Genomic DNA, 25275 nt, shown 5'->3' with positions numbered 1-25275 from the left:
CATATGCAGACCAGCTGACGCTGATAGTGTGCTATGTCTGCCATCTGAAATAGTGGCAGATTTGTAAGGTTCTTGGACATGGAAGGCCATACCACTGAGCAACTCACCCAAAGCTTACTAGATTTCTTGTATGAGAATGACAATGATACCACAGATTGTCATGGGTGAAGCTATGACAATGCCAACAACATGAGTGGGAAGTACAGTGGTTTAGAAACACGAATTAGGATGATAAATAAATACGCAGATTACATTCCCTGCTTTTCACATTCATTAAATTTGGCTGCCAAGTGTGCTGCATATTGCTGTGACTGAAAGCCTCTGTACATTTTTTTACACTTCTTCTTATTGATGATGGCATCTTCATTTGAGGGCACTGCAAAAACTAGTTCAAAAACTCTAATTTTGAAAAGGTTGTTGGACATAAGGTTGTTGGGTGGAGCAGATGCTACAAAAACAATTCTATGTGGCTGTACCATGATCAAGCAAATTCAGGATGACATATAATAATATGGATCAAAGATAGAATGTCATAACCAGGCTTATGGGCTAGTTTCAAAAATTAGTAAGTTGCAAATGCCAATAATGACTATGGCTTGGAAGGAAAGCCTAGAATGCTTGAAAGAGACTAGCACTTTGCTGCAGCAAAAGACTAAATGTTGACTGCCTGTGAAGAATATAAGCAGCAGACTTCAAGATGACACAAGTGAAATACAAAGTATGAGCATTTCAGCAGATCTGCTACACTGGAAAAGTTGGAGAAAATCAACCTCCTGATGAACATTTTGAAATTCAGGTTTTTATTGTGATAACTGATAATGTGCTGTTTACTTTAGTTAAATGCTTGGAAGCATACCATCAAACGACTAGTCTATTTGGAATACTTCAGCAATTTAAGTCTTCAACATCAGAAGAGATCTTGAAAAAATTCCAGTTCTCAACAGTAATCACCCAGATAAGTGCAGTTTTAAACTTTTAATGGAAAATTCATTGTAATTGTGTTTCTCAAACACAAAAATAGTCTTTCATCTGTACTTGTCTTTGTGATCACCAGCTGCAGTGGAGAATGTTCTTTTTCAACATTAGAGTGCATTAAACATGAGTTAAGGAATGCAACAGAACAAAAATGTCGGAGTTATCTCATCTTAATGAACATAGAATGTGATTTGCTTGGAGACATTGGTTTGACCAGTGTTATTTCTAAATTCTCCCAAATTAAATTGAGGAAATAGTTCTTGTAAAATATTGTTTTATTTTATATCCTAAACTTTGAGGCCTAAAACAAATGAAGGGCTTCTTCTTAGCATTTACTACAGGTACTGCACTGTCTTAATCTGGAACTAGCACTGGAATGAATGTATCATGTGAAATACAACACAGTTGCTGTGATTAAAAATAACCATTTTTATTCCTTTGTTCACCATACAACATTTAAAGGTTTACTCTTACAATTACTGGCTTCAGCTGTGATCTACGGCCATATTTGGATCTACAGATAAGAAAACAAACTAAAAACTGTTAACACAAAATAACATTATCCTTATAATGTTATGGTAAATTTTCAGTTTTTAATTTTGTTCCCTTGTTTGTAGATCTACATGTGGTTGCAGATCATGGCTGAAACTGGTAATTTTAAGAGTAAATCAGTATTGTCAAGCACTAAATAAATAAAAAAAGAGAATAAATGTATCAGTTACAAATAGTCACAACTTTAACTGTAAAATAGTAATTTTTTGTTGATCAGAACTTTTTCCATGACACCAGATTAATGAAAATGAGCATTATGTCACTTTGTAATTTCAGACCAATGGAATGCTATGCTACTCATTGAACAAATATGACTAAGTAGCCAGTTAGACTACCTATACTTTTGTTTTGTTCCATCATTTATTCATCATATTTTATAGATATCATCAGGTGTGGAAAAGTCAACGCACAGTTAAACTTAGACACATAGCTGTTGCAAACTAACTGCAGTGATAGATAAAATATCTATCTACTCACCAAGTGGCGGCAGAAGAAAACACACACACACACACACACACACACACACACACACACACACACACACAAAAAGGTTTAACTTTTACAAGATTTTGGAGCCAGTGGCCCCTTTTCTGACAGACAAGTTGAAGGGGAAGGAAGAGGAGTGAAGGAAAAGAACTGAAAAAGTTTAGGGAAAGGGGTACAGTTAAGAAAAGTCATCCAGAACCCCAGGTGAAGGGAGACTTACCAGAGACAGGATGAGAAGGAAAGACTGATTGTTGGGGGCAGCACCAGATGAGATTTGAAAACCTGAGAACTTAAAGGTGGAATACAGGGTAATGCGCAAGACAGAGATTACTACTAAAACATCATGCTTGAGTTCATAAGAGTGAAAAGCTAAATGCTTTGTATGTAACAGAGGTGGAAGGGTGGACAGTGAAAAATAGACAAGTCAGAAAATGAAAGATGTAGGAAACTAAAATGGAATGAAGAAAGGATAGTTACTGTGAATAAATGCTGAGACATAAGGAAATAACATAAATTAAGGATGGGTGGGTGTCAAGAACCAAGGACATGTTTTAGTGCTAGTTCTCACCTATGGAGTTCTGAGAAACTGGTGGCTGGAGGAAGAATCCAGGTGGTACTTGTCCTGTGAATAAATGCTGAGACGTAAGGAAGTAATGTAAATTACTGTTGTGACTGGTTCTTGTAATTATGAGTTATTACATGTCTGTGAGCCAGTGGTAAATGCTCTGCGATATTAATGAGGTGGGCCAAGTTCGTTTTGTAGAAGAGGAGTGGTGGTTGATGGTGTGGCTGTTTGGGAGCTGCAGAGCAGCAGGAAGGGAAACACCATTGTTGAGGTAGTTTAGGAGAAGGTGGGATAGCTTTTTGAGGTGAAGTCTGGCATGCTGTTGCAGACTGAAGTTGGTTTGGTGGATGATACTATCCACGGAAACATGAGAGGCAGATAACTGCGTGATTTTGTAGAAGGAGAGAAGTCTGATGGAGTGGAAACTGGCAGATGAGGTATATAGGTCACAGATTAGTCGGGTAAGTCAAGAGATTGCTGTATTTGAAACTGTAAAAGAGGTTAGTATAGAATAGGATTACATCGAGAAACAGGGACTTTCAATTTTAAGCCTTTGGGAGTAACTCCAAGGGACAAGCAGGTTTCAAGAAATACAATGTGGGACCTCAATTTTGATAGTGCGAAAGTATGTTTTCAAAAATGACAGCTATAATATGTGATGTGATTCATCACCGCAAGAGAGGACGGTTTGGAGTGTCAGAAATGGTGGGAGTGGCAAAAATGAGAGGCAGAGGGTGAAACAAAATAGAAAAACAGAAGAAATGCAGGGAAAATTTTGGAAAATCAGAAAAATACGAACCAAAATCGTGAAAACAGAGATTGGTTAACAAGAGGCAGTGAGTGGCCGAGAACTTCTCGCCACAAGAGTGGTCTATATGATCCCAAAAATTTATTAGAAAAAAAAATGATAGGCAAAGTTGTGAAAGGAGAAGGAATTTTAAAAACTGGCCAGACAGAAAGAGAAAGTCACAGGAGATAATGTACATTACGTTGCTTGGCAAATAAATTACTGTAGGAGACTGTAGTAAAAGTCGATCAGAGAAGTGTGGTGAAAAACAAACGCAGAAAAACATGAAAGAATTGTGTATAAACAGAGTAAGTGGAGGACAGGAAGGAAAGTAGCTGTCAAATATGAAAATAAATTGGTGAGAGACGATCGGGAGAATGCCCATAGCATACCGTAGTGAATTGTGGACAAATTTATAAATAACAGTGGAATTCTTACATGCAAATCCACAAATAACAATGGGCTCTTCTATATGCATGAAAACTGGTACTATGAGAAAAAAATGTAGGGGCAAAGCATTGATAAAACTGGGTGGTTCAGGTAAATAAATGATCAGAATACTAGCACAATCGGTAGAAAACTGATGATACTTTCAAGAATACAGACGACAATAAAGACTGTCAAGAGGGTCACATAAGAAGGAATGATGGCCACATGGGCTAATCTAAAAAATAATCAATTGTTGATAATATAATATGAACGGGTAGATGAAAAAATCTACTCAACAAGTGGCAGCAGGATAGCACACACACAAAAGGCTTAACTTTTACAAGCTTTTGGAGCCAGTGGCTCCTTTTTCTGGCAGAAGAGTTGGAGGGGAAGGAAGAGGTGAGAAAGAAAAGACCTGGAGAGATTTAGGGAAAAGGGGACAATTCAGAAAAGTCACCCAGAACCCCGGGTCAAGGGAGACTTACCAGATGGGATAAGAAGGAAAGACTGACTGTTGGGGACTGCGCCAGATGAGATTTGAAAACCTGAGAGTTTAAATATGGAAAACAAGGTAATACACAAAACAGAGATTATCACTAAAACATTGTGCATGAATTAATAAGACTGAAAACCTAAGTGTATTGTGTGTAACAGAGGTGGGAGGGGGGATGGCAAAAAATAGACAAGTCAAAAAATGAAGGATGTAGGAAACTACAATGGAGCAAAGAAAGGGGTAGTTACTGGGAATAAATGCTGAGGCGCAAGGAATCAAAGTAAATTAAGGCTAGGTGGGTGGCGAGAACCAAGGACATATTATAGCACTAGTTCCCACCTGCAGAGTTCTGAGAAACTGGTGTCTGAGGGAAGACTCCAGATGGCACATGTGGTGGAACAGGCACTGAGGTCATGATTGTCATGTTGTAAAGCATGCTCTGCAACATACAGTTGTGTGTTCTGTATACACCCTCTGCCTATGCCCATTCATCCTCACTGATAACTGGGTGGTAGTCATGCCAATGAAAAGGGCAAAGCACTACAACGTGTCCTTGGTTTTCAACACCTACCTGGCCTTAATTTATGTTAATTCCTTCTGTCACAGCATTTGTTCACAGTAACTACTCCTTTCTTCACTCCATTTCAGTTTTCTACATCTTTCATTTTCTGCATTGTCTATTTTTCACTGTCCCCCCTCCAACCTCTGTTACATACAATGCATTCAGCTTTCCACTGTCATTAACTCGTGCATGATGTTTTAGTAGTAATCTCCATCTTGCATATTACCCTGTCTTCCACCTATCAGCTCTCAGGTTTTCAAATCTCATCCAGTGCAGTCCCCAACAGTCTTTCCTTCTCATCCCATCCAGTAAGTCTCCCCTGACCCGGGGTTCTGGGTGACTTTTCTGAACTGTACCCATTTCCCTATACCTCTATGGATTATATGCCCTCCATTCAAGAGTTTCATTTGTTGAAACCTATTACAGTTAGAAGCAAGACAAGTACCAAAATTCATTGTAAGTTGATTTCTAATGATAGGGCATGATGATAACTGTTTTTCTTTGATTAATATCGATCATGTAAATACCAGTACATAAATAGGAGATAGAAACAGTTGAAACTCTTGAATGGAGGGAATATAATCCCTTATATGACAACATATGATCTCTTATGCCCATGTTGCGAGGCAGCTCTGTTGTGACCACTGCATCTCAAACTTGGAGACACATCTGTCACATATGGTTAGCGTCTCTTTACAAGTGTGTGTATTTTGTATGATGTTGCTTGACAGACTGTGTACATTTACTTGATTTTGTACTGCTTGGTAGTTACAATTTTATTCAGTCATTCATTTGCTCAATCATCATGTTTTGTAGAACCTGACATTAAGGGATATTGCACAAGTCAAGTTATGCATTAACAAAGAACTACAGATGTTAGGAACAAACTTTTCTTGCACTTTATGACTTACAACTACTTTCACATGTGTAAAGGGTGTTATGAAATATTGAGCAGTAGTATAATATCCTACTTTTAATTGGTACCAAAAACTTCTTGTTTCATTTTCAGATCCATTTGTGAAGGTGTACTTGCTAAATGGTGGTAAAAGAGTGAAGAAAAAGAAGACTGCAGCAAGAAAATCAAACTGCAATCCAGTATGGAATGAAGCTCTAACTTTCAATGTGGCATCAAGCATTTTACCACAGACTGCCGTAGAAGTGAGTAAATTTTGTTATTAATTGTTTTCTTTTAACTTATATGAAGAAACAGTATAAGAAGCAAAAAAAAAAGTTTCTGTTTGAGGACATTGCTGCAGTGTATGTGCAACATAGTGTAACTCTGATGCTGATATACAAGCACCACCACATAGGCAAGGGATTAGTATGACATTTGTGTCTTCCTGACATGAATGCAGTAAATGCAGAAACATGAACTATGGTAGTGACATTACCAATTGAATCCAAACAGGACCAACATGCTCTTATTCTTTTCTTGGCTGCCAAAGGACAAACACCGGTAGACATACATCAGAGAATGAAGAATGTGTACAAGGCAGCTTGTCTGTCAAAAACCAGTGGAATAGTGCACCAAGTTCCATGCTGCTTCATAACAATGCACGTCCCTGTATCGCAAATTTTGTAACACAGAATTTATGCCAACTCAAATGGGAGACACTTGAACACCAGCCCTATGGTCCTGGTCTTTCTCCATGCAGTTACCATTCCTTCAGTCCATTAAGAAAGCTGATGATTCCTGTTGGACAAACATGTGCAGCAAGCACTTACAGTCTTCTTCAGATAGCAGGACAGTGTTTTACCAAACGGGTATTTATTTTTTATTTATTTTTCACAATTACAGCCTATTATCTGAAAATCTAAAATAGGCCATACAATTCACATTTCACTGGATAGTAATAAATTATGTATTAATTATTTATTTCTGATATTTATTTTTTTTAAAAAACTACAACTGCTTCTACTACTACAAAACTGCATTAAAACTCTTCATCGATTACCCTCCTACTAATCTACTACAAACACTACAGAATTTTGTTCTCTGTTTTTACATTTATTTTGGTGCATTTAACTTGTAGATGGTTGTTTTCATTTCTGGATCCACCCTCATACTACCCCAGTCAACAGCCATAGTCTGCTGGATTCCTTGGGCATCGGGCAGCACATCAGCAGCATTTCCACTATAGCAAGTAATTCCAGCTATCACTGGTATTTCTTAAAGTCCACACTTCCATGATCATCTGTACCACTGCAATGTACACTCTTGGGACAGTATTTCATTCAGTGGTTGCTAACCTCAATTATCTTCTCTTCATCTGTAGAGTATGTTGTCTAGCCTGGATGGCAGCACGTCGATTTATGGTTAAATGCCTCATTATGTTTACCTTGGTCTTCCTGCATACTGTTGCTGCAATATTGTCCAAGATGCACCAGGTCAGCTTGCTCCTTAGTGCTGCTTTAGAATCCAATCTCCTCAATACCTGGTGTCCATTACCTGCTGCATCTTCATAGAGTTTGCAGTCCCATAATGTGTGTTCTGGTGTGCCCACACTGCCACAGCTATCGTTCATCTGTCTTCCGATTTTTTATAGATATGTGGTGTAAGGGCTAAGGCCAGTCAGGTAAGGTATCAGTCCACTTGATGGGTTAAGAATCTCACTTTTAACCTCTCTTTGATGGTAGAGAGAAATTTGTATGTTACCCTGCCAGTACCTCAAGTGTCCCATTCATTTTCCACATTTATAATGTGCAATGTTTTATTGCATTTTTCGAATTTGCCTCAGTTCCAAGCACCCTTTGTACTTTCATTTGATTTCCTTTCTTTACTCAGTAAAAGGCTCCCTTTTACCTAATTTCCAAGTCCACTGGGCATATTCAAGGTAGTGCAGTAGGGCCCCATTAATATTAGTAGCATGCATTGTTGAACTCTTCTTACTGCTGAGGCTGGCTTCATTAGATGCAATCTATGAGCCCAGACATTCGCACCATATCCTATGACTGGTGCTAATATAGTTTGGCAGTATCCTCTGAATGTGTTCAAGGGAAGCTGAAATTGTCTATTTGCAATGGTCATAATTTTATCATCACATTTGTTCCTTTTCTGACTGCTTCCTCTACATGCAAAGTTATGACATTTATCCTGAAATACTCCTAGATATCTTGTTACTATGCTTCTCCTAATTGTAACATCGTTTAATTTTATTTTAGGGTTTCTTATTAGGTTCCTTTTCAGCAGGAGGTACATTGTTTTACGAGTTGCTAGAGACAATTTAACACTTCAAAACCAGCCCTCAAGTTTGTGGATGGCCGCATTACATTTGTCTTCTATAATTCTTGTACAGTCACCACTTGCAATGAACAGCACGTAATCATGCCAAGAGCCTGCTTTCATGTAACTTCTGTAGTGTGGAATCCAGTGCCACATCCTAAAACTCTGGACCACATACTGATCCCTGCAGACAGCCTTTTGTTGTTGTCTTCGTTATTTTCTTTCCTGGGAATGTTAAAGAAGCATGTCACCTGTGGCAATAATCTCTCAGGCAGTTATACAATGCTCCTGGACACTCCAGATCTCTAAGGCAACCAAAGAAAGACAGCCACCATATGTAATTGAAAGTGCCAGCAATATTAATCATCACTGCTAGAGTGTACTTAGAATGAGTATCTGTTGCTAGCAAAGGCTTTATTAATTGTGTCTTCAGTTGACTTGCCTTTTCTAAACCCATACTGGTGAGGGCTCACCCCATGTAGCAGTCTGTGATCTTCTAATCTTTTGCATAACAGTTTTTCAAATATCTTGCCGAGAACTCTCAAAAGACAAATTGGTCTGTAGAATCTGGTTATCATTCGATCCTTATCTTGTCCTTTATTAATTATTACCAGTTCAGCTTTCTTCCACAGTGCAGGCACCCTTCCTCGCAAGAGACACCCATTGCACAGATCACACAAGTAACTATCTAGTTGATCACATAAGACTTGTATTACTTTGGCAGGGATCCCATCCACTCCTGGAGATTTTTTCTTTTTCAGTCTTAAAATTGTTTGCCTAATTTATTCTTGTGTGAAGGGGTGTACAAATTTATTGTTCCCATATTCTTCCCATAACATTTCCCATAACCTATACCAATCACCCATCTCACCATCATCTCCATCATCAGGAATTTTCCATTAGCAGGGCAGCTGACTGTTCCCAACTTTCTGTTACTGTCCCATCATTCCTTTTGTGCATGGGTAAGACTGTTGGTGACTGTATTTTCTTGCAGACTATTTTATATGGTACACATCAGGGATAGGTTTCTAAGTTAGCCTCCATGAATTTCTTCCATCATTCCATTTTTGTTTTCCACAACTCTTACATTGTTTAACATACCTATATCTATGCAACATTCAGACTCTTTCTTCTTGAGTAATGCTGCTCTGTTGTAGCTTCCTGGCTCTTCTTGTTTCACATCTTAATTTCTGCAGCACCTCAGTCCAGATGCAAGATACTCCTTTAGAATGACACCTGCTGATAGATATTGATGCCTCCATTGCTCTAAGTATAGCCACTGTCAGTTCTTGTGTTTTAACATCTACATCACCACCCAACAATGGAATTGTTGGACACTAAAACACTCTTCTTAGTTCTTCCCTGTTAGCATTCTTGATCTTATATTTGGACCTTACACACATTTTTGCTGTGGCATCTTGGATTTCCCTTCCAGTGATGGTGTAGTGTGCGATATTGTGGTCACTCATTGTCATTCAACTTGCAACTTTCCAGCCCTTCATATGGCATGCCACTGCCATATTTGCTACAGTGATGTCGATACTGACATTGCTCCGACCCTCCTTCATAGGCTGGCAGATTGTGAGATGCATTCAATACCTGTAGGTTGAGTTCCACAACGTCTTCTTCTAGTTGTCAGTCAGTTGGCTGTGTCAAAATATTGACCTTGCATGTGCATCAATGGAATACACAAGAGGCTTAGTTCATCCTTGGTAATTAATATCCTTTAGTGTTAGCAGATAGTCATTGATCTCATCACTAAATTGAAAACACTGGACACCTGGATGCAACTTGCTGCCATAGGACATTCCCTTGTGTGACTACATGGGCAGTTATTGGCATAATGGGGATCTTTCCTGCCTTCGTGTATGGCTCTGTGATTTATAATACATCTAACTGCAACTGTTCTGCCCCTCTTCTAGCCTCATGCAATACGCTGACACTTCTCATTGCATTAAGCTTTTCTATCTTTATCTCCATTAGAAGTGATGGGTATATATCCAACTGTCTTGCCCCACTTGCCTGTAACTACAGAATATATGACCATGTGTCATCACAAAATGGTAGTACGAAGTATCTAAGAAGAATGATTCACTTATTCTGGCAGAAACCTGCTTCAATAACTTCTCCAGTTTTTCCACTTTTGTTGGCAGATTTGCAGATTTTTCACTCTGAGATGGGTTCTATCTATGAAATCAGGTACAGGAAAAGTAATATATTCCCCTTCTGGATGTACTGTAAAGCCACTTTAGAAGCTTTCCTTTGTCAGTTCATCTTCAAGGTTCTGCATGCACATTGTCTTTCTGAGTGTCTTTGCATCTGTGTCCTCTGGGATGTCATACAGTATCCTTAAAGGCCTCTTTCTCCTAGGTTGTTCACAAATCAGTGTCTCTTGCACCTTTTTGTTGTTCATTATCTTTCCCGTGTCACTTTGTGTAGCAGTTTCCACAATGGCTACATTAATGGTTTGCTTGATCTTCCTTATACAAATTTTCTCTTTGGTTGGGTTTATTAAAGTCATTAGTTTTTGTTGCACTATTTTTGCCTCTTCATTTGTTCTTGATTTTATGAACAGTGTATTTTGCTGCATTGTTTGTGCTGCCGCTATTTTAGCTGCAGAAGCTGTTTCGGTTACATCTCTACTATGTGGCGTATTTAGCACTGCACCTGCATACGTTTTTCCTGGTTTTTGTGAATTTTCTCTACAGCTTTTGTTTTCTTTTTGTAATTGTCCCAACCTGCCAATTAAAAACATCTGCTGTATTGCCCACTGTGATATTTTCTTCTTTAATTCCACTTTCAATTCACTTGCTGTTGCCTGTGTCATCTTTTACCCATTAAATTCATATTCAGTAAATATCATCAAGTCTTCATATCACTGTTGTATATTCACAGTTTCTTTTATTGTTGCAGTTTTCGCTTTGGCATTATCATTTAAATTACCTGTGTCAGTCGCCATTGTTCCTTTCCATGTAGCTATCCTGTAGTGCCACACTGTAGTGCATGGCCTCTCCACATTATGCTGCACCACTGACTTACTTACATCGCTTTCTGCTGAGTCGCCAGAAGCAGCATCATACACATTGGATGTGGCTCATTTCGCCTTGCCTCACACCAGTTGTCGCTCATTGGGCCAGCAGAGCAGCTGGCAACAGAAGTGGCAGTGGCAGCATGTAACTGACACAGTGCTGCGGTCCACGTGCCTCTCCTCAGTTGGCGCAGCACAAGCGCTGGTGTGCACTCTGCACCAATGAGAGTGATGATCTCTCCATGCTGGCAGTGACTGATCCCACTTATAACTTTAACTCACTCACCCTGCCCTGTTTACATATAACATCTCTTTAAGAAAGTGCACACTTGAATAATTGACACTTCCACTACTTGTGAGTACAGGAACCATTTGACACACAAAAACACCATTTGAACATGGAGCCGATGTCAAGATACAACCAATCCAGCAGCCGTCTTGCCAAATGGGTATCTTCAACCTGGTGCATTGGTAGGGTGATTGCCTCAATGCTCAAAGTCATTTTGCCTACTTGGCATACCAATTCTGTATTGTTTGGCCTTTGAACAGAAACTTTTTTATTGCCATTTATATAAACAATGTTTGCTGCAGAGGCAAAATACATGGTTGTGCAAGTTTTAGACTTTAAAATAGTTAACACGGGATGTATACACGGTGATCAATCCTTAACGCAACCAGCTGGTGGGGAATTTTTTTCCCACCCACTGTTGCACTGTGAGGATTTATGGTGAGTTGAAATCTTGCCCAAGAAGCAGATGTTTGTCAGGCAATGCAATAAAGTGTACTGAGTGAAAGCATTTCAAGTAAAATGGGAAAATACAGGTATTCTGTTCACGAAAGAGTATTCATGTATTATTCATACATGTGTACAGAATCAGCTTGTGCTGTAAGGAAGTTATTTCAAGAGGAATATCCTGATGTTCACGTTTTTAATCAGAGTCCAGTTCATCAACTGATAAATAAATTTCATGAAATGAGAAGTGTTCCTGATAGGAAACATAAACAATCATGTGTAGGACTCACAGAAGAATCTCTGGATAACATAGCACATGCCCTGGAAAGGTCTCGTAGAAAATCAGTTTGACATCTTTTTCAGCAAATGGGGATTTCCTACAGCTCTGTTCAAATGGCTGTGGAGTTACTGACATTACATCCCTATAAAGTACTGTAAAGCAAGAACTTAAATTGGGTGACACTGAAAAAGGTTGTGATTTTGTGAATGGATTTTGAATAGGGTGCATGATGGAGAAAATGACCCTACCCTACCCTTGTTTTTGGATGAATCATAATTCCACCTAAGTGGGTACATTAATCCACAAAATAGCCATTATTGGAGTTCTGATATGCCTAATATATTACACAAGTAATCTCTGCACGATCAGTAAATAGGAGTACAGTGTGCTCTTAGAATTGAGAGAACAGCAGGCCCTTTTTTTTTCCAGGAACCAGTTAACATTTAGAGGTATGTTGCAAACAGTTTGCAGCCTTTTGTGACTAATTAGAGAACATTTTTCACGAGCTCTCAGTGTGACTCTGCAGCTGCACATACAGCCAAATTTTCATTACAGGAAATTTTTTGACTTTTTCAAGTTAGAGTTGTAACTAACATCATATGGCTCCCTTGTTCCCCAAATTTAACTGCCTCCAATGTTTACCTCTGGTGACATTAAACGAGAAAATGTGCATAGCAAGTCCACACACTTTATACAAACTTAAAACTAACATTCATCAAGAAATTGCTGCCAATTTTCAGAGGAAACTGCAGAATGTAATGAACAATTTCCTAAGCAGGTGTCAGAAGTGCTGGGACAATGAGGAGAGGCAGTTCTGTTATCTTCTTGCTTAATATACATCAGTAATTTACATCTCTTTTTATGTTTTTATGTTACATTTGTTAGAAATAGCTTATGTGACAAACTGTACTGTGTTTACTGTTGACCTCCTGTCAGCTGCATCATGGATGCAGCAGCCAGCCTCATATGCTGGTCGCATGCCATGAAACCAGTTGCATTAATGATTGATCACCCTGGAGAAGGCTGATTACCTGAAAGTCTAATACACACCTATTTCCACAATGTAGCTGATAAGTAATTATCAATATGTGTCCCGCAAATACATTGAACTTACTCAAATACTGTTTGTATATAAAATTGAATTTTTAACTCATAGCTTTACAACTAACGGCCACAGTATTAGTTCTTTATACACTTAATATCTGCAGAGCCAGAGATACCAAATCCAGGCTCTTAGGAATGGTCTCTAAAATGTGGGATTACTGCCTAGACAAGCAATGTTAACTGTCATTGAATCAATAACAAACAAAATCAAAGAAATTATCAAAGTTAATCTTGTTAAATCAATAATACACAAAAGTCAAATAAATGGTTAGAGATACAGAGACTTGTGATGGGAGAGATGGATGAAATTTCTTTTTATTCGCTCATAAGGTTTAACACACTGTCAACTTTGGAAATTAATCTATAGCTCAAATCTAAAAGGGCAAGCAAAGAACAGCCCAAAGCCCAATAACTTACTTGGAAATATCCAGAGAAATCAGTTATTTCTGAATCACATAGGCCACTGTTGGATTTGAATCAAAATCATATGAAATATGAACTTCATATATGAAATAGTCTTCAAATATGTCTGCTTGTGTCTGTATATGTGTGGATGGATATGTGTGTGTGTGCGAGTGTATACCCGTCCTTTTTTCCCTCTAAGGTAAGTCTTTCCGCTCCCGGGATTGGAATGACTCCTTACCCTCTCCCTTAAAACCCACATCCTTTCGTCTTTCCCTCTCCTTCCCTCTTTCCTGATGAGGCAACAGTTTGTTGCGAAAGCTTGAATTTTGTGTGTATGTTTGTGTTTGTTTGTGTGTCTATCGACCTGCCAGCGCTTTCGTTTGGTAAGTCACATCATCTTTGTTTTTAGAAATATGAACTTGATGTCTTTCAACAGCACTGTGTCATTTTTTTAAATGGAAAATGTTATTATTTCTGGAAACCTATTGACATGAGGTCATTGTACTTTTGCAAGCAGTCCTTTCACCTTAATCACTTTTGGGTTCTTGACATTTCAAAATATCTCCACTTGACTTAAAGTCAATAAATATATGTTTGTACAAATGTGATCTCAACTTTCTCATAGTGACTGACAGTACCTAATTATCCACACATGTTAAAAATGTACAAGCTTAACAGGATGAACCATTTTGGTTTAAACTAAAGCTTCTTGTGAATGAGTACTCTGTACATCCATTGTGGTGCCTACAATACCTTTCTCATTTAGTCACTGGATATTTTGTTTGTAAAGCAAACTTCCACTAGCCCATGACTTTATTGAAAGAGCTTGCAGTTGCATTCATAACTTATCAAAATATCCACACTACTCCAGTATTTACTTGTGGCATACATAAGTCATAAAAAGTCTCAGTCCTATTATGCTCAACCTTTGAAGCATTGAGAAAGCTCCAGGTTGTCATCAACTGTACTCGTATTGTATACAGAGTGATTTTTTCCACTGTGTACAAACACTAGGGAGTGGTCAATAAGAGGGTATGGAACAAAAAAGGTGTAATGAACTTACGTCCAGAAATGCACGGTTTCCATGCTGTAGACCATTTATTCAAACATACGTTGTGACAGAGAGTGTACCATGCAGCCACAGTTACAGTGTGCATAGCTTCCTCCTAGAGGGTGGTACTGTTCCTCATATGTCATGCCCTAGTGCCCTCTCCTGCCATAGTAATTGGCAGTGTGTCCGATTCCCTCCTCTTGCGGACTCATCCTGTAGTGGATGTTATACATCATTGTGCACAATGGTTTCATATTTGAATTGAGAGCTTGCTGACATCGTGTTTACTTACAGAAAGGTAAATGGCTATGAGCAGTGGGCAGCAAGGTTGTATCAGGAGACCTATCCCAGCTGACAACAACTACAGCATTCAGTGTTTGCTACAGTGTTCCACCATTTTTCTGAGACAGGGTCATTTCAGGAAGAAGGAAATCATGAAGCACATACCCGAAATGTTCGGACACCACACTTGGAGGGAAATCTGATTAAAACTGTAGAAGGTGACCACTGTGTCAGTACCAGGCAGTTGGTCTGCCAGTACAGAGTGAGCCAGATGACAGTGTGGAACATGCTCTGTGACAATTGTTGCTATCCTTATCATTTACAGCATGTGCAGGACTTACTAGCAACAGGTTTTCTGCATCAGGAGCGGTTTTGTCACTAGTCTCTTCACCAGGCAACCACAGTTCTCGATTTGTGTCACCCATCCTTTTCAGAGATGAGGTCACCTTCATGAAGAGTGGTATCTTCAATTTTCATAACAGTCTTCTATGGGATAGTACACAGAACTCTCATGGTATGGTGACAGCAAATCATCAGTCTCTGTACAGCCAGAATGTGTGGGCTGGGATAATTGGCAACTGTATTGGACCAGTCTGCTTTCCACATCAACTAACAAACAGGAACTATGAGGGTGGTTTGAAGAGTTCTCAGAACAGAGTAGAAAAGAAATACTTACATCACTGAAACATTTTTTTTTATTTTTCAATGTAGTCCCCTAGTAGATAATTGTACTTGATCCAATGATGTTCCAGTGCCTTCATCACATCTCAAAAACGAGTTTCCTCCATGTCTACAAAATAGTTGTCAACTCTGGCTATCAGCTCTTCATTTGAAGTGAATCTTCATCCATCAAGAAAAATTTTCAGTTTTGGGAAGAGATGGAAGTCTGATGGAGCCATATCAGGTGATAATGTGGGTGTGGCAACAATTCATACCTAAGTTTGTGCAATTTTTCCATAGCAACAGCACGTGTGGGGGTGCACATTGTCTTGATGGAAGATTACTTTCTTCCTTATTAAACCTGGCCTTTTTTCGCATACCTTTTGTTGCAATTTGTCCAGGAGGTTAGCATAGTATTCTCCAGTAATTGTGAGCCCAGTGGGGAAATAATCTACAAACAGAATCCCCTTCACATCCCAGAACACTGAAGACATGATCTTTCCTGCCGAAGGAATTGTCTTTGCTTTCTTTGGTGGCAGATAATTAGCATGTTTCCACTGTTTTGACTGTTGTTTTGTCTCTAGGGTATAGTAGTGCACTCAAGTTTCATCTTTGGTCACAAACTGGCACAAAAAATCTTGATCGTTTCTCTTACAATGGGCAAAATATTGTTCCGATATGTCCATTCTCATGCGTTTTGATCCAGCGTCAAGAGTAGCAGCACCCATCTTGCAGATAATTTTTTCATTTTCTTCAGTTAAAATGTGATATATCCCTTCAGATGACATCTGGCAAGCATGAGGAATTTCACACACTTTCAATCGGTGATACTCCACGACCATTTTGTCACTTTTGCAATGATTTCTGGAGTAGTGACTCATCTTGGCCGACCACTGTGCGGATCATCATCTAAACTCTCTCTACCAAATCTAAATTCATTTGTCCACTTGACAACAGTTGAATAGGAAGGAGCAGAGTCCCCCAATGTATTCTGGAAATTGGCATGAATGTCCTTTGCTTTCATAGCTTTCTTTACGAAGTACTTAATCGCTGCTCAAATCTCAATTTTTTCCTCCTTCACAAATCACTATGCAGGAACAACAGAGCCATGTCACCACCACAGCTCTGTTCCAAGAGCATTGACATGGCATATGTTTACAGGCAACAGTCCAACGAATATCACGTGAACAACTCATTGCACTATCACTGACCTCTCGTGGTGATTCCGAGAACTTTTCAAACCACCCTCGTATCAATTTTTCTTGTTGGTGACTTTGCCTCCCCTGCTGGAAGAAGTGCCATTGATGATTCAAAGGGTTATGTGGCTGCTACATGACAAAGCTCCAGCCCACTTCACCATTAATGTCTGGACACATCTCAGTCATGTCTTCTGTGGTCAATAGATTGGACAAGGGGGTCCAGTTGCACAGCCTGCTCTTTCAGCAGATCTCAACCCATATGATTTCTGGTTATGGGGCTATCTTAGAAGTATCGTGTATGCAGAGCCCATTCCAGATGTGTAGACAATGGAGCAGTGTATTCATGCTGCCTTCAACACTGTTTGGATGCAGCCTCGATGATGTGAAAGTTTGAAATAGAACATGCTACAGTGCATACACACATGTGTTGAGGCACATGGAAGCCATTTTCAACAAATACTGTAACTGTGGCTGCATGGTACACCACATATTAGATCACAGTTTCTGTAACAATGCATGATTGAAAAAATGGTCTCTAGCAAGGAAACCACACATTTCCAGACATAAGTTCATTAGACCCTTTTTGTTGCATATCCTTCATCGATCAATCCCTAGAGCTTGCACACGGTTGAAAAAGTCAACCTGTAGGGAGACGGAACACACTAAAAGTTAACGATTTTTCTGGCTTTCAAGCATGTAACATTGAATATATGATGTTCTTTAGAGAGGGGGGGTTAAACACTGATTGGCCTTAAATAAATGACAAGTTTACATAAAAAAATATTGTCTTACTAAAAGTTACATGCACTTATGGTTACTTTTCGACAAAGTCACTGTAAGCACATTCTTCATGGTAGTATCCTTATAACATAATACTGTACATTTATTGTTCAAGCAAACACAAACATAGCTAGACAGCTTCCCACCACAAGATATTAGCAACTGAGAAGTAACACAACTTTAGATTTGCAGGCAGCAAAACTAAATAAGTTTATAAAAAGTAAAGAATAGTTATAAAATCTTGTTTTGTATTATTGAAGAACAGATTACTTATATAAATGAATTGTTACCTTAGTGGTACATAATGGTATTTTAAGCACCTTTGATCAAATGAAGTTAAACACCATTCTGATATCAGAATCAGAATATTTTTGTCATTCTGTACCATCAGTAAGAGTCATACTATGGTCATATTGTGCTTTCACTAACATCAAGCAGCCAACTCATATCTCAGCCTTTATTACGAAAATCTAAGTTCCTGGTTAGAAGTGTATCTTTATTCCTATTATGAACAATGGCTTTACACAACACTAATGATATAAACAAAATATAGAAAATAATTATATACTTTCTCAGCACAGTGTAAACCACAATGAAATGTATTGCCCTCTTTTTTGATCAGAGATGAGAGAATTGAAATGTCCTAACTGATTGAAAAGTATACCAACACCGATTCTATATTCTGTTGCACCAGAAATGTAATTTTTTCACAAACAAAATGTACCTGTGAAAATGTTAGTAATGAAACAGTTAATGACAATAATATTTTGGGAGAATGAATCTTGTGGTACCCTCATTTTGTAGACATCAGCCATATTCTCAGTCAAATGTATTACTAAATTATGTCCTTCAACGTGAATCAGGAGGTGCAATATTATTCACGCCTCAATTGCAACAGGTTTCTGTTCCCCATCCACTCTGCATTGGATATTACAACATTCTGTCATCCATTTTCTTGGCATAGTTTCTATTTTTGTGATTTCTCTTCCTACAAAATTACTCTTATATGATGTCTACGATCCTATCAAAGATGAAAACTTCCTTCATCAGAGAAAACAGTTCTAGTAAGACCTGACTTGTAGATTTGCTGTTCAGCTTCCTGCATCAAATGATGACCATAACGTAAAATCTAAGGATGAATGATCACACAAGAACAGATTACACTTTAAATACATTATAGTTTGTCACTGAGTACAACATAATTAATAATAATAATAATAATAATAACAAATAGTTTATTTGTCTAATAATGATTTTTACAGTTGTGGACATAGTCCATATATAAACATACAAATGTTACCAAGAGTTTAGAAATAAAGATGCATTATATGCAACAACATTAAAAATCCTTGCTGGAGTATAAACATTTATCAATTAACAATTACGTTAATTTTGTCTTAAATATGTTTCCATTTAACAGTTTTATATTATTTAACAGTCTGTTATAAAAATGTCTTCCAGCAGAAAATGGACGATGATCTGTTGCTCCTTTATTACTAAATTTTATGTGGTAATGTTCTCTTTTTCTTGTATTATAATTATGGATTTTACTATCGGAAATGAAATGAGCATTTGGCGTCATTGGCTGGGAGGCCCATTACGCGGCAGGTCTGGCCGCCGTGGTGCAGGTCTTATTACATTCAACGCCACACTGGGAGACCTGCATGCCGGATGGGGATGAAATGATGGTGAAGACAACACAACACCCAGTCCCTGAGTGGAGAAAATCCCCAAGCCAGCTGGGAATCAAACCCAGGCCCATTAGGACGGCAGTCCGTCACACTGACCATTCAGCTATCGGGGCAGACATTTAACTATTGATTACTTTATGCTCCATATTTTCTTTTACAAACAGTAAAGTTCTGAGAATATACAATGTGTATACTGTTAGTATGTTATACTTCTCTGCAGGACTGATGTTTACTAATACTAGCTATTATCCTAATTGCTCCTTTCTGGGCTCTGAAAGCCTCTCAATGTATGCTGTTGGTGCCCCACCCCAAATCTCGATACCATATTGTAGATGGGAGTGTATAATTCCAAAATACACTTGTCTTAAGACAAGTGGCACTATTATGCTAGAATGGCATTTTAGCGGGTAGGTGTTACAGGAGACTTCTTTTACACATGTAGCTGTGTACTCATCCATGTAAGATGTTCATCTACTATCATACCCAGGAATTTATGTTTTTCAATTGTTTCAATTGACAACTAGCTCAGTATGCATTTGTCTTGATTTATAATTTAGCAGAAACTCCATCAGAATTGTCTGTCCTTATTTAGTGCCAATTTGTTTTTTGTGAGATATTCTGTGATGAGGCTAATGTTCTGTGTTATTTTGTACTGCTAACTGTTTTGTAGAGTCCTAACTTATGAAGGAGGTATCATTGGCATAATTTACTAGGTTTGAATTTCGAGAAATTACTATATCTTTGGTGTACAATAAACATAAAAGGCCCGATAGAGCTTCCCTGAGGGACACCACAGTTAAGAATTTTATAAGATGATTTTACTGTTTGTTATGTCCCCCAGTTGTATGATACAGGTTAACACATTGTCTCCTGTCCCCCATAAGCTTCTAATTTGTATAAAAGAACAGAATGATTTACAAAGGCAAATGCCTTGGATGGGTCTAAAAAGGTGACAATAACTTTGTTTCCATCATCAAGTTTATTCAATACTGAAAACTGTAGCTACAGTTGTTATTGTAGACTTGCCTTTCCTGAAACAATGCTGAGAGCTTTTTAATAGACTGTACTTATACAAAAATGATTCAAGTTGATCAGGAAGTAGCCTTTCCAACAATTTACTAAGTATTGATTTCAATGAAATAGACCTATAATTTTGTATATCGATAGTTATTCCCTTTTTATGCACTGGTCTTATTTCAGTGACTTTTAACAAGTGTGGAAATGACCCCTGACAGAGAGAGCTTTACAGTGTTCACTAATATACAGAAGCCAACTCTGTTTGAACAGTGGGTTTGACACCTCTCTCCTGTGAATAATTATATTTTATGGTACCAGTATAATTATTCACAGTTCGAAGTAGAGAGGATATAAAATGTAGACTGGCAATGGCAAGGAAAGCCTTTCTGAAGAAGAGAAATTTGTTAACATCGAGTATAGATTTAAATGTCAGAAAGTCATTTCTGAAAGTATTTGTATGGAGTGTAGCCATGTATGGAAGTGAAACATGGACGATAAATAGTTTGGACAAGAAGAGAATAAAAGCTTTGGAAATGTGGTGCTACAGAAGAATGCGGAAGATTAGATGGGTAGATCACATAACTAATGAGGAAGTATTGAATAGGATTGGGGAGAAGAGAAGTTTGTGGCACAACTTGACTAGAAGAAGGGATCGGTTGGTAGGACATGTGTTGAGGCATCAAGGGATCACCAATTTAGTATTGGAGGGCAGCGTGGAGGGTAAAAATCACAGAGGGAGACCAAGAGATGAATACACTAAGCAGATTCAGAAGGATGTAGGTTGCAGTAGGTACTGGGAGATGAAGAAGCTTGCACAGGATAGAGTAGCATGGAGAGCTGCATCAAACCAGTCTCAGGACTGAAGACCACAACAACAACAACAACAACAACATGGTACCAGTATATTGGTTTGCAGAATGTACAATGATGACCAACATATATCCATCAAAGAAACAAGCTCACATGTCTAAAATTGTATTTATGACCTGAGCTCTGCCAATTGGGCTTAGAATTTTCCTAATTAGGTTATGTTTCCTCCTTTGCAATGAACGATAAGGAGTTTTTTTTCAGGAAATGGAGTCAATTACTTTCTTGCCTTTCTCTTTATGGCAAATGTAGAATTCATCATCCTCTTCGCCATCTGATGAAACACCATGATGCTTTCTTCCATTTCTGAACTGTCCTGATGTTCCTCGATTATTTCCACTGCATTCGTTTCCCAGTCTTCTTCTGGTACATTGTCAACTGTTTGTGGTACACTTGGCACTACATCTGAAGGACCTGATGTGGAACCCAACACACCAGAAATGTTACTGGGACTCGTGTTACATCCATCAAATACAAGTTCATGTATATTTTCTGTGTCAGTAGACTTATGGAAATCATATTTCTTTCTTGTGCCCATACTGACCTGTAATAAGATGACGATAGTATACTATTATCCACAAACATTCACAGATATCCATAAAGACAGTCCACATATCAGGTGTAATATATGTAGTTGCATTGCATTTGTGGGATATGCATGTGTATTTGCCAATGCTATTTCAGCGGTGAGTAAGTAACTACAAGTGAAGGACATTCCTACATAAAAGACCTGTATGAAGCATCAAAATCAATAAGCAGACACTATGGACTTATGTGATTATATGGCCACCTGACATACCTGAGATACAAAATGGCCTCACACAGTCAACCTGAAGTGGGCAACATCACCGCATGACTGGCACTAGTCTTGCAACTAGGTAGAGGAATATAAAAGGGGGCAGCTTGGTCTGCACATGCATGGGAAGCATATTACAAGAATACGTAGCTTTGTATCTGAGAGGTCCCACACGACCGTTAGACTGTCAGTGTGGGATAGTTTAGCTTTCTTTTATAGGTAAAAAGGTCATAAAGGGTCATGGTCTTGTGTCGTCATCTTTTTCCCTTTGTTCTTCTTGGTAATTAATCTTCTTACTTTTTTTATTGTGTCCTTTTAATTTATTTTCTACTTTGCTTTGACTTTTTATTTTCCTTGTCCTTATTGTTTATACTAACTCTTTGATATTTGTTTTGTGTGGTTACAACTCTTTACCTAATATCTTCCCCTGTCTTTTGGCTGTAGTCTCTTACAGTATTTCACTGTGCATCAGATTTCACTGTGTTACGTATTACACTTCATTGTTGATTTCCAGCATACTCTAAGCTTTTGCATCTCTTCCAGATAGATTTTTCATGTGTTTTATGTGCTCACCACCACTGAAAATAAGACTCCTCAGCTTAATATTCAACCACATTTTATTTATGGCTATGACACTATTGCCATACTTTATGTTTCTTTATAATACATTTTCCTGTAAAGATGTAACAGTACAGAATAGCACAGACAAGAGAAGCAAAATTATTAAGGTAAGCATGAAGCATTAAGATTTTATCAGTGTAGAACAATAATCGGTTCTTAAGTTTGTTTCTTTATTTTCAACTAGGTATGTGTGATGGACCAAGGTAATGATCTCATTGGACACACTCCACTTCTGGGATGTTGTGTAATTGGTCCACAAGAAGAGGGTCCTGAGCAAGATCATTGGAGAGATATGACCCAAAGTCCACGAAAGGCTGTGGCAATGTGGCACACTCTCAGATAGATATATCAAGACAGGATATCTACCTTCAACATATGATTTCTCACTGGATCAGCAAATATGTATTTTCCCTGAGGGCTATTGTCATGTGGCACTCTCTCACGTAGATCAATAAGCAGATCTGTTATTATCATACCAATTCTTCTTTTTTTTCTCCTCCATTGCAAGAAACTTCATGTAAAGACATTTTAACACACTGTAGAATTCATAGTAAAAGTTAGAAAAGGCTGAGATATCTGGTAACACTTAACTGATTTACACCATCAGTGATTCTATGATGCAAATATCTTGGGGCAATAATACAAAGGCTAGTTCCAAAGTGGGAATTACTCATGTATTATGGCACTTCACAAAAAGATAAACATTCTTGTACAAATATCACCATCTGACTTAAATTTTAACACATTTGGAAAATGAGTATCGCTTCATTGGTGTGAACAAATGTGTTGTATAGAGAATATTATATTCAATGTGTGTCACATTTGGCACAATATATTCCTAATAAATGTAATTATATATATAGGAATTTAAAAATCAAAGACCAAGGAGAGTGCATGTCTCAAAATGATGTCAAAAGCAGTCATTTTATGAAGCTGAATTTAACTGCACATCCCCACATTTCAAATTCAACTGTAAGAATAAAGAAATACATTTATAAATTGAAGTTCTGAACTGTATCCGGAAATTTTCAGAGACTGTAATCATTAGCTTCCTCTCTTTCCAGCTATTTTGGCTGTATCTGTTATCCTTTGGAACAAAGGAAATGAAATGAAATCTGAAAATTAGGAAAAATATCTATTATATTTTGGACATGGTTAGAAAACAAATGTAAATCACATACTGAAATGCTGATTCTACACAATTGATAGAAAAGTCACGTTCATAAAGTCAAGTGGGTGCAAGTTTGAAGTTGTAAATATTATAGTCACATTAGGTTAAACATAAGATATAAGTTTTCCATCAGTATAAAAAACATCAAATTGTAAAGAAAGTCAAAACTGTACATTACATAAAAAGTAACCTACTTTGACTTCTTTTCTTTAGTTTTTTCCCTTGAATCCAAAATTGGGGGAAGTATTGCAAACAAAGGTATTTTTTCCAGTATGGTTTCTTATTTCTGTAGGACTCTTCCCTGTGAAGGACAATTTGGCAAACAAGTGTCAAGGGTCCAAAATCAAAGGGAAAATAGACTTATAATGCAGATACTCACACACCTAAATGGTTCAGTAATTTTTGAGAACATTTCTCGTGGAGATTGGTTCAGTTGACTACCAACATAAACCGTAAACTGAACAATATCGGTGAATAGCTTTAGCAGCCCAATGCAGGAGGATGTAAAAAAACACCAGTTATCTGTAACCAACTTTGTTTCTACTAGCACATGCTATCAAATACACATAATTTACTATTGCAGGCAATCTTTAAATGAGCATTAAAAAATAATGTCTTAATTGTCTCATGGATAATGCATAAACAGATTATGTTTATTGAACTACTTATATGAATATGGTGTACCAAAAAAACACTTGGTCAATCTTTTGGGATGGGTTCCTTTAAAAAAAATGTAGTATAAACACCTGTCCACAAATGAATTATACATCTCACAATAGCACATAACCTGTGAACAATTAGTTGACAGTAATAACTGACAGTGTCTTCAGCTGATAAAAGTGCATCAAAAATTTTCAAAATGGCATTCCCTGGCTTCTATATATTGTGAACCAAACAGATGTTGGAACATAGCACCATTTCAAAAAACCTCATTTTTTTATTTTCATATGTACTGATAAATAATATTTGCATTTGGGATGTATATTGAAAAAATGTTTCTTTTAAGCGTTATCACAGACAAAAGTAAAAAACATTAAAATCAAGCTGGTCCTCCCTTCTATATAGTACATAATAGTGAGTAGATCGTAGATAATATGCAGGAGGCACATTGTGCATGATCAAGTATAACAAATATCCATTGTATCACAAGAACGTGTGTGAATTGTTGCAGTGGTTAGCACACTGGACTCACATTCAGGACTACGACAGTTCAAACTCGCATCCAGCCATCCTGATTTAAGTTTCCCAAGATTTCCTTTGAAAGAGCTCAACTGATTTCCTTCCTCATCCTTACCTAATCTGATGGAAGTGATGACATTTCTGTTTGGTACTCCTCCACACGCCCCCCCACCCCCCACCCCCAACCCCCCCCCCCCCCCCGAAAAATAAAAAAATAAAAAAATCAACCAACCAACAACAGCATTTAAGATCAAATCAGTTTATCAGCAGGTCAATTGCAGTGTTATCATCAAACACGGCAATTGGTCATAAACAAATTCAATGGTGAACCATTTTCAG

At 37.9% G+C, this 25275-nt stretch overlaps 1 protein-coding gene across 1 annotated transcript in view; it reads left to right on the top strand.

Moving 5' to 3' along the window:
* LOC126252392 (synaptotagmin-5) overlaps positions 1–23950 on the top strand; it is a gene marked incomplete at its 5' end in the record, with an annotated part of 250182 nt that extends 226232 nt beyond the window's left edge. The window contains 2 exons of the mRNA XM_049953283.1: positions 5859–6007; positions 22771–23950. Of these exons, the coding sequence (XP_049809240.1) occupies positions 5859–6007; positions 22771–22929 (308 nt within the window). The remainder of the gene's footprint in view (positions 1–5858; positions 6008–22770) is intronic.
* Positions 23951–25275: the final 1325 nt, after the last annotated feature.

This window comes from Schistocerca nitens, chromosome 4 (genome assembly GCF_023898315.1).
Source record: "Schistocerca nitens isolate TAMUIC-IGC-003100 chromosome 4, iqSchNite1.1, whole genome shotgun sequence".
Taxonomy (NCBI): Eukaryota; Metazoa; Arthropoda; class Insecta; order Orthoptera; family Acrididae; genus Schistocerca; species Schistocerca nitens.
Note: the sequence above shows the minus strand (reverse complement) of the source record. Positions and strands in the feature narration are given on the sequence as shown.